At 41.2% G+C, this 10,573-nt stretch overlaps 1 protein-coding gene across 1 annotated transcript; it reads left to right on the top strand.

The window, feature by feature from the left end:
• LOC107525824 (glutathione S-transferase alpha-4-like) lies at positions 1-10,198 on the top strand. Its single transcript, XM_016198053.2, has 6 exons — positions 1-87; positions 1,215-1,266; positions 4,054-4,186; positions 6,306-6,447; positions 8,378-8,509; positions 10,076-10,198. Exons 1-6 carry the CDS (start codon positions 1-3, stop codon positions 10,196-10,198), a joined length of 669 nt encoding a protein of 222 aa, XP_016053539.1.
• The last annotated feature ends 375 nt before the right edge of the window (positions 10,199-10,573 follow it).

The following is a 10,573-nucleotide window of genomic DNA, read 5'->3' as shown; positions in this document are numbered from 1 at the left end:
ATGGCAGCCAAACCCAAGCTCTGGTACTTTCGTGGCAGGGGCAGGATGGAGTCGATCCGCTGGCTGCTGGCTGCGGCTGGAGTGGAGGTTGGTCCCTGACTGGGGAAGGGAAGGAGGGTAATCTGGGTGAGGCTCAGTGAGCCTCCTCCCTCCAAAATTCAGGAAGGCGCCTTCAAGTCATAGTGACTGTTTCTCTTTGCAAGAGGTGCAGAAGGGATCATAGCCCTCTGTTTAAGCAGGGGTGGGAAGGCCCAACCCAAGGGACGTTTTCTGGAAGCTTTGTAGGGGCAGGAAAGATCTTGGTGGGTCATAAGATAAATGAGAGAAAGGAGACCCACGTCTGGGTCATTTCTATCACTGAGAGCAGCTGATTTCAGGGGGCCGTTTCAGCTCTGCCTCAGCACCTCAGTCACGCCCTGCCCGTGGCTGCCGACTAGAGTCCTAGGCCCACTGCAGCCTGGTCTCCCCTTGAATCCTCTGAAGGGTCTGCCCCACGGGGGGCTTTTCTTAACTCTGAGTTCCCTCTCCACTGACTCCTCATAGATGTTCACAGTGGAGTTGTTTGGTTTCACACGGGTGTCGACTTCCTTTTCCCTATTTCAATGTCATCACCTTAGAACAAGGACTCCTGACCTTCCTTGTCTCTCTCTTTCCCCCTAACACTGTTACCCTATCCTACCCCCATCTCAGGGTGTGGGGGACAAACAGATTGCTCTCTCCCACAAAAGCTTTAGAAACGCCATCAATAAATGATGACAGCTCCACCTGAGTAATGATCTTTGCAATTATTTCATTGAATATGTGAGTATCCAAGAGAAATTTGATGTGGAGGGAGAACAGCACAGAAGAGAGAGGAGAAAGGAAAGAGGCCACAGAAGAGGAGATATTGTTGGGGAAGTTGCAGAAAAAGACAAGAGTTTGAAGAGAAGGGAGAACTAGGTGAAGAAAAGGAAAAATATGACTAGCAGCTGTGAGATGTGCTTTCAGTAGGCCAAGAGCAAAAAGGGGTCCAGTCCCGGGCCAGACTAAGCAAATACACATAGAGTCTATGAGAATTTTCAGCTCTGTAGTACTTGATAGCTTTGTGTTCCTCTCACATCTTTTCTTTCTGGAAGCCATTGGGCATTTTATACTGTGAGCATCTCTGTCTCTCTTTCTCTCTCTCTTTTTTTGAAGATCTTCAAATTATAGCAATGTCTCTGTCCTTTATCTAGTTTGAAGAAGAATTTCTGGAGACAAGAGAACAATATGAGAAGTTGCAGAAGGGTGAGTCCAGATTTGTTCAATCTCATCTTATTGGAAAAAAATAGAAAGTTGTTTCTAGAAGTATTCGCTTCATTCTAGAACACAGAACTCTAGAATGACAACTATTAGAAGAGGCACTCAGTGTGACTGCTAACATGGATTGCCTGTTCAATGTATCCCTGGCACAGAGCTATAGTTGTCATCTGTGTTGTCTCTTTAGCCTTCCTAAAAGCTTTTCAAGTAGGTTATGACCCAGAGCTCAGTTAGACAAGATAGCATGAGCATGGGTGACCAGTGCCAATTGGTTAAAATTCCCCATCCACTGAAGAATCCTTTAAGAATTCTTAAATAATGTACTGAAGGGAGGGAGAAGAAAAGAAGGGGAATTTGAACTAAGATATTCTCTAGTTCTCATGGTTCATATCCACTTGTTCTTGGTGGTTGTAACAGATTAATGGAAACCATTTTATCAGGTCACAATTTTAGAATCAAGACTATAGAAAAGATCCAAATTTGTTTAAGCTTGGATCCAAGAAGATGTCTTTAGTCCTTACAGTTCCCCAGAAGAATTTCTCACACTGAGAGAAAAGACTAGTACTTTCAAATTTCTAACAGCCATAATGTTATTTTTCTTATCTAAGGAGACCTGGGTATCCCATTGTTGCTGATAAACAATCATGAAACTGACAAATTATTTTTATTATTATTGTTGTTTTATTGATTTTCTTTTTAGAAAGAGGGGAAGGGAGAGGGAGAGAGAGAGAGAAACATTGATTGGCTACCTCCTGTACTCCCTCTACTGGGGATCCAGCCCAGACAAGGAATCAAACCAGCAACCCTTCGGTGCATAGGACTGATGCCCAACTAACTGAGCCACACTGGCCATGGTGACAAATTATTTTTTTAAGGAAAACATTCAACCAGTAGTCAGCAGAACTTCCATTTACAAGCTGTATGACTTTGGGCAAGTCCTTTAACTTCTCTGGGCACTGTCTTTAAAAAAAAATTTTAATTAAAGTATAGTTGACATAAGCACCCTCTTTATCATAAAATAAAATAATCTCTATGGTCATAGTTTGCAATGTGCTAGGTCTTATTGAGTGGGGAAGGCCCACTCACTCCTTTCCCAGTTCTTGTCCAGGAACTTTATTACCTGGAATGCCCCTGAAGCTCCTCTTCCTCTTTATTTCTGCCCTGCTTTACCACGAACAAGGACAGTCAATGGTACATAGTAGGAATTAAATAAATAAATCAATGTATCTCCATAATCTCTTCCACGATCATTCTGGCAGGAGTGCTCGCTAAGAGTCCTTGAAATCCTCCAGCCCTCTTTGAGTCTGTGATGCTGCTATTGTGCTTGGGACACCCTCCTGGCCATTCCTGCTATTTGTGAACAGAGGGACAGCAGAAAGATCACTGGGCCGGGATCAGGAGGCCCACTTCTGCTGGCTCAGCTGGCTCCTTACTCTGTGAGTTTGGGCAAGTCACCTGTGCCTCACTTGGCCTCCACCCTGCCATTGTCTAAAATATGAATGGCTTGCACTGAATGATCTGAACCATCCTTTTCTGCCCTCTTGACATGAGATTTTTTATTTTTTTTTAATCCTTCAGAAGATGATCATCGGCTCCTGGTTCTAACGGACATTTGCATCATAAGCAGCAGAGCCCAGCTTTAGAAGCTCCTCCAACAAATGTAGAACTTTTAGGAAATTGAGGTTTTGCAATATTAATAACAGTATTGATATTTCTAAAGCCTGGCTACTAGCATGGTCTTATTCTTACTCAAAGGAACTCAGTAAGATGGGCAGGACAGATAGTGTTACAGATCAGAGAATAAGCTCAAAGAAGTTAGAGGCTTGTCTAGAGTCATCAGCTAGACAGGGACACCGGCTCCCGGAACAATGTTATAGGTTTCTGCACCAGTGTTCTCTCCACCATCTTCTACTGCCTCTCACTAAGTAAAATAGAGAAGGTAGTGAAATTGAGGAAATTATATGTGGCCTTTGCTAATGTACTAGTGAAGTCTGGTTCCTATTCGCAGTCAAGTTCTTTAATCTCAGGAATGTACAGGTGTAAATAAAATTTAAAGGCTATTCATTTCTTAAAGACCCCATGCAAAGAGCACTATTTGTAGTACATCTTTAAATGCATTATTTATTTAGGCAGTCACTCACAAAGAAGAAAATTAGATTTTACTAAACATCGACTATTGACAGTGTTCAGTGTTTTACTAATGTTACCACCTCATTTCATCCTTTCAAAATTCTGCTAGATAGATGTTATTATGTTTCATAGAAAAGGAATCTGAATCTCTAAGTCATTTGCTTAAAGTCATATGATCGGAAAGGGCTAAAGTTGACATTCAAACCTGGGTCTGCTGGGGTTCTTACTGTCACATCATCTTGACACTGTGTGGACCTAGAGAGATACCTGATGTACTTTGTTAAAGAATTCAGACTCTCAGACTGCACCCTTGAATTAGAATATCTGGGAGATGGGGTGAGAATTTTTAACAACCCACCTCCCCAAGGTGATTCTTATACGCTAAACTTTGAGAACCAGTCATAGTAAATGTAGAAAGTCCTAAATAATCATGACTAACCAACACACAAAAATGCATGAAACCATCAAGCAAATCTCAAATTATCCATTAAGGAACTGGTAGGCATTTCCTCTGACTGGGGTCTTTAGCTCACCACTTTGGATGAAAACTAAAAATCATTCAACGAAATTAGAAGTGGACACTTTTGCAGCCTTACCACAACCCTAGAAGGAGAGTATCTTAACCTTTCTTTGCTCAAACTACAGATGGATGCCTGCTTTTTGGCCAAGTGCCCCTGGTTGAAATTGATGGGATGATGCTGACACAGACCAGAGCCATCCTCAGCTACCTGGCTGCCAAGTACAACTTGTATGGGAAGGACCTGAAGGAGACACTCAGGTACCATAGGACTCATGCTTGCACTTGATTCTTAGCCAGGCTTTATAGGCACCAACTGAGACCTGGTTCAGGTGTAGCCTTTCAGCCTGGACTGAGGGGAGAAGGCAAGGGGAACTGAGGGGAGAAGCCAAGGGGAGAAGTATTCTTGCCACACCCAGCATAACTTATGCTTAACTCTTAATAAATACACTAGGCTTCTCCTTTTACTACTCATAGCAGTCCGCATTCAACATTCTCACACTCTCTCCCCACTTCTAACAAAATATCTTCTCATAAAATGACCTGGTAAACTATTCTACATGAAGGTGGAAACGAGTGACTTAGTAAATAAATATTGACCATTGTATCAATGATCTATTACCACAAATAATGCAGTGTAACACATCCTGAAGCCCAGTGATGTAAATCAGCAAGCATTTATTACTGTTCACCAGTCTATGAGTCATCTGGGTGGTCGGCATATCTGGGCCTAGCTTGGCTTATCTTGGCTGGACTCACTCGTATGTTTGTGGTCAACCAGTAGTCAGCCAGGAGACTCTGGTTTGGGGTGTTGGCTGACTATTGATTGGGAGGCAAATGGGCCATGTATCTCCCATCCTCTCATCTTGTACTTGTCTTATCGCAGCGAGGCAGGGTTCTGAGAGAGAGAGAGAGCGAAAGCACAGAAGGCCTCTTAAGTTCTAGGCTAGTATCTTACCAATTCCACTCCATTCTATCAGTCAAAGCAAGTCATGAAGGCAGCCCAGGAAACAGACCTCATTTATTGAGGGAAGAAACTGCCAAGTTTTATCACAAATATTGGAGGGTGAATATTTGTGGCTATTTGGATGATTGCTTTAATTTCACAGGAGATAAGTAGACTTAAGACAAAACAAACACAACTATAAAATTTTATCTGGATCTGGGGTCAAGGAGCATTTTCAGTGGTCCCTTATATCTTACCACCACAAGCATGGATAATGATGGGATGGTCAATAAACATAGAGATATGGTAGGAGAAAGGGCCCAACTCAATTGTTCAGAAAAAGGAGAGAGCATAACGTAGAAGTGAGCAAAGTCCATAAAAAGAAGCAGTTCACCCCAACTTTCCCATAGCTCCATCTTTAAAACTGACTTAGTCATTCTAACCTGCAATCCTGCGGGCATAGGGCAAGAGAAGCAACTTCAAACGTATGAATAGAATCCTTTAATTACAATGTAAATAAGTACTAACACGCAAAAACAGTCTGTTTCTTGTTGTTTCGATGCATACTTTTAATTTTTTTTTAAATACCCACGTCTTTTTTCCAAAATATGTGTCCTAAGCTATAGATAGCATTGTTAATATTCTTTACTCCAGGTTAGGCATATACTACAATAGACTAAAGCAAGCAGGCTAGATGACAATTTAACATGGAAGAAAAAGGATTTGTAATTAAGATAGGACAATGAAAGTAAATTATTCTTTTATATACTTTAAAAGAAAGATAAAGGCCAAGGAGATCATTAAATTTGTTGGACAATTAGCAGATAGTGGGAGATACAGAGGCACACAACCCTTAATGAGTATGCAAACTGGTTGTAGAGATAACTAGCATAGCATGACTGTACCAATAGGCCAACAAATAATAGTAATATATCTACTATTATTAAATTTTAATAACCTTTCTAAAAAAGTGTCAATGACAGAAAACTTTTAAAGGGAATGAAATAAGCTGTTTGTCTGACCTGCCTAGGAAAGTAAACTTTCTTGGTTGCCAGGTCAACAGAAGACCTGATAAATGATATATCTTCCAAGTGAAAAGGTCCTAGTACTAATTGTTTTTCACTTTCGGTAAACTTCATTCATTTCGGTCTTTAAACTCATAATAACGTATTTATTTACAGAAGATTTCAATTTAGCGGCACTCATTAATTCTTTTACACGTCTCTTTATTCAATAAACATTTGCAGAGACCCTACTATACCGTGGTGACTTGGCTGTTTCTGGTTTTCGAAATCGTTCCTGAGCATGGAAACTGAGGGAGGGGGAATCAGAAGTCATTTGCCCCAATTTCTATTTACTTTGTGGAAGTTGCAGATTAGGAAACTCATACCCGAGGCTTCCTTTGGGAATGAATCACACTGGTTTTTCTGACAGGATCAACATGTACGTGGATGGCACTCTGGACCTCATGACGATGATGATGTCGATTGCTTTCAGGCCCCCAGAGGAACGAGAGGAGAACATAGCTTTAATCCTGACAAAAGCTAAGACCCGTTATTTCCCGGTCTTTGAAAAGGTAGGCTGCAGGGATCCAAGCCTAGTGGGCTCAGCGGCGCAGCGGGCAGGCGCCCAGATGCCCCTGCCACCTCTGCGCGCTCAGATCTTGCCAGGAGGGCAGCAGGCGCCAGAGCTGACATCTGTGGGGACCCTCCCATCCTCCTCTGATCCCAGAGCAGAAATGGGGAAGGGAAGGGCGAGACTGGGGGGGACGGCTGGGGCACAGCCCGTTCCTACTCCAGGACCATCACATTTCCAGTTGCTGATAAGAATATTTAAGAGTATCTGAAAAGACAGAAACCATGTTACAGCTTTCCTGCATTTGGACTAAAACTTTAATAAGGATTCCAATGTGTTGGGTTTTTTGTTTTTGTTTTTAATATATCTTTATTGATTTCAGAGAGAGGAAGGGAGGGGGAGAGAGAGAGAAACATCGATGATGAGAGAGTCATTGATCGGCTGCCTCCTGCACGCCCCCCCACTGGGGATCAAGCCCGCAACCTGGGCATGTGCCCGGACTGGAATAGAACCGCGATCTCCTGGGTCCCAGGTGGATGCTCAACCGCCAGGCGTGTCAGATGTTTTTTAGGCTTAATACTGTAGGCTAATCATGCCTCAATCAAAGGACAAAGCCTCTTAAAATTACAACTTTTCTGAGGTCATTTTGGAGAAAATGCTAATTACAAATGTCTTCTCAGTATATCTGGTAAGGTTCCAAACTGAGAGGGCAGCCTGCCACATTTTAAAGATTTGTTAGCATAGAGTTCTATAAATAAAGGTTTGCAAATAACTCTATGGTATAATTCAGAATAATTCAGTCTTAGAAAAAGAATGATTTATTATTGACCAAACGATAATGAAGCGTTCTGCCAGAACCTCAGAGTACCAGATAAGCAAGTTCCTGTTGATTCGGGGACAATGCATAGTGATGTTGAAATGCCTCCCATTTAAAAAAAAGCTAGTTATGATTGTTTGAGTTATGGTGTTGTTAACTCAACTTTGGATTTTGAAAGCTGTGTGGCCTACTCCAGTACATCCCAAAATATTTAAAATAATCCATTTGCTCAAATCAGGATCAAACTCAAATTCACTCATTATAGTCAATTATATAGTATTTTAAGCCCCATTTCATTTCAAGTTCTCTCTTCTCGCTTTCTCTCCTCTTTTCTCTTGCATTTATCTTGCCAAGTTTCTCACAGTCTGGATTTTACTAACTACAACATACTCCTTTATTCCCTAGGTTTGCTGTCAATTGGAAGTTAGAATTAGAAGCTTGATAGGTGCAGGTTTGATGTATTTTGGCCAGACTACCTCATCGGTGCTGTTGTGTGGCACATGCTATCTGGTTGTCACTGTTCTTACGACTAAATGTGATTTATGATCAATGCCTAGACCCACTGATTTATTAGTGGGTACAAATGTTGATATCCCAGTCCTGTCCGTCGCTCTCCATTTATTAGCTAGAATCCTTTCTATAAAATGACTCTTCCCCTCATAGTATATTTGGTTACTCTGGGATATGAGTTTTGTAGGAAAGTAGGATAGATGTTACTTTCTTTTTATTTACCAGGTTTGGGTTTCTGTATCCCACTGGGTCCTATTTGTACTTGTGGTCTAGGAGTGAGATTCTAGCTAATCATGACCTTTGTGTCTCCCTATACTGGTGGGTACGCTTTTACTTAACCAGCTCTAGTCTCATCACAGAGAGCTCCGTTCTGGCCCTTCACTGCCCAGGATGCCCTGATAATCACTGACAAATTTCTCGAAAGATGGTGGTGATTTGCAGCAGTGTATAAGGGTGTTGGTTTCATCCTGTCCTTGCCAGCATTCTTGAGAATTATCAAGAAAAACATTCTTCAGCAAATTTGATCTGTACATGCTTTGTAAGTGTTTAGCCAGGCATAGTAGTCTCTACTATTATTTGATATTTGTTGTTTTTCTTTCTGTAGATTTTGAAAGACCAAGGAGAGGATTTCCTCGTTGGCAACAAATTCAGCTGGGCAGACATACAATTGTTAGAAACTATTTTAATGGTGGAAGAACTGAATGCTTCTGTTCTTTCTGACTTCCCTCTGCTAAAGGTAGTGTGTTAACATCCACGCAAAACCCAGGGGGTGGAGGTCGGGGAATGAATAAAAACAGAGATTGAAACAAAATGAGCCTCCAGGTCAATCTCAAAGGAAACTTAAGAAGACTGTTTTAAAAAATCATTATTTTATTCATGTTTGTAATTTTCTCCTGCTCACACTATAGGATCGTTAGGAAATAAAATCTTACTAAGGGAGAAAGAATAGATTATTTTGATTTCTAGTATGAACATTTAGTGCGTTTTTCATTTTTGTAATGCTTTTTATTTTTTGGTTTGCTTGTTTGTTTGCTTAGTACTTTGAGTGGTTTTTTCCTGATGGAGCAAAGATGACAAGTCTGTCTTTGTTGTTTTCCTCCCAGCTCCTACCAAACGACTCTGCTCCCTGTTAGTCCCCTGGAAGCCAGGGCCCCCACAAAGTCCCTCAGTTGCTCAGAGCTCCTGCTTTGGTGGCACTGCTTACCTCCGGTTGCGTTGCCCCAGTCCTCTGACCTCTTTCTCTGAAAACTGCTACTGCCAGACCTTACCTGGCCTCTGTTCCATTTCCTTAGAAACATTCTATCTAATAGGTGACCATAGATTTTATAAATTAGGAACAGCATTTTTCTTATTATAAAAGAAATGCAAGTTTATGTAGCTACTTTAGAAAAAATCTAATTATCCAAATGCTACTGCATCAGACATCCTACTATTTTACATTTTTCTCCCCAAATAGGTTCATACTAAATATTTTTTGTGGCCTGCTTTTAACAGTTTTTCAATGATCATAAATATATTTACATGCCAACAAATATTCCTCTGCAATATCATTTTATTTTATTTTCATTAGGCAACAGAGTCACACCTCTTTGCAAAATCAGAACTATATAAAAAAGGAATAAATTAAGAAATCTCACTCCCATCACTGCCCTCCCACCTTCCCATTCCCATAATCGATTTTATTGATTTCCTGTGTACCCTTCCACTGTTCCTATTTATGCAGATACAAGTAAAAATGAGTAGTATATAGTTGTGGCTCCCCACTTTCCTTACACAAGGCCCTGGCCTTTGTTTTACCCTAAACAGTGCATTCTAGAGATTTTCTCCTTTGAACACAAGGACCCTCCTCTTTCCTTTTATATATATAACATCATTTTAAATTGCTGGCTTACATTTCTTGTAGAGGTGTACCATAATTCATAGAATCTTTTTTCCCCTTGGAAACATAGGTTATTTTTAATTTTTCACTGTGCTAACATAGCTATTCTGATAGCTATTGCTTTGCTAACACCCTTACTTATTCCCTTATAATAAATTCTTAGATCAGGAACTGATAGGTTAAAGTATTTTTTGAGTTTTTAACATGCACTGACTAATTGTGACAGTGATTTTTATTTATTAAGATAATTTAACGCACGCTATACACACCAGCCATTGTATTACCCTTCTGAGAAACATCAGATGCAGCACACTGGGCTCCATACGCTGCTGACTAAACACCCTCCTCGAATGACAAAGTTTTGATTTTTCTTGAAGGTTGTGACCGCTACCGAGGCCCTGAGTTTGCTGTTTCTCATTCCAGGCATTTAAAACAAGAATCAGCAACATCCCTACAATTAAGAAGTTCCTGCAGCCTGGGAGCCAGAGGAAGCAGCCCCCGGACAGCCACTATGTTGAGGTGGTCAGGCGCGTTCTGCATTTCTAACGGCAGCGGCCTCACGATGGGGAACAGCCACCATCCAGTCCCAGCATTGGCACGTGCCCGAGCTTGCTGCAGATTCCAGGCATCAAGTGTCTGAAAAAAACAAAGTCAGATTGCCATCAGCAGCAAATGACGATTGAATGCAATATGAAACCATTTTGATATATGAAAATGTTTAAGTTTGTCAGTTGTGGATGATGGTTACCACTTTTCTGAGATCAATGTATAAATAAATAGGAGACCGATATATTTAGGGCAGTGGCCTACATGGCGCCCTGCTCTTGCTGTCTGTATCCAGATCAGAACTACTGAGGGAAGGGTGAGCAGAGCTTTGTGGGGCAGGATCTTTCCAACACCCTCCTGCCCCCTGCCAAGTCC

The sequence above is a fragment of the Miniopterus natalensis genome, chromosome 5 (genome assembly GCF_054644295.1).
Source record: "Miniopterus natalensis isolate mMinNat1 chromosome 5, mMinNat1.hap1, whole genome shotgun sequence".
Classification (NCBI taxonomy): Eukaryota; Metazoa; Chordata; class Mammalia; order Chiroptera; family Miniopteridae; genus Miniopterus; species Miniopterus natalensis.
Note: the sequence above shows the minus strand (reverse complement) of the source record. Positions and strands in the feature narration are given on the sequence as shown.

Excerpts from the sequence above, each read along its gene's own strand:
- LOC107525824 (XM_016198053.2), top strand. The coding sequence starts at position 1 with ATGGCAGCCAAACCCAAGCTCTGGTACTTTCGTGGCAGGGGCAGGATG. Across the intron at positions 6,448-8,377 it reads ATTTCCCGGTCTTTGAAAAG|ATTTTGAAAGACCAAGGAGA; the intron begins GTAGGCTGCAGG and ends TTCTTTCTGTAG. Across the intron at positions 8,510-10,075 it reads CTGACTTCCCTCTGCTAAAG|GCATTTAAAACAAGAATCAG; the intron begins GTAGTGTGTTAA and ends TTCTCATTCCAG.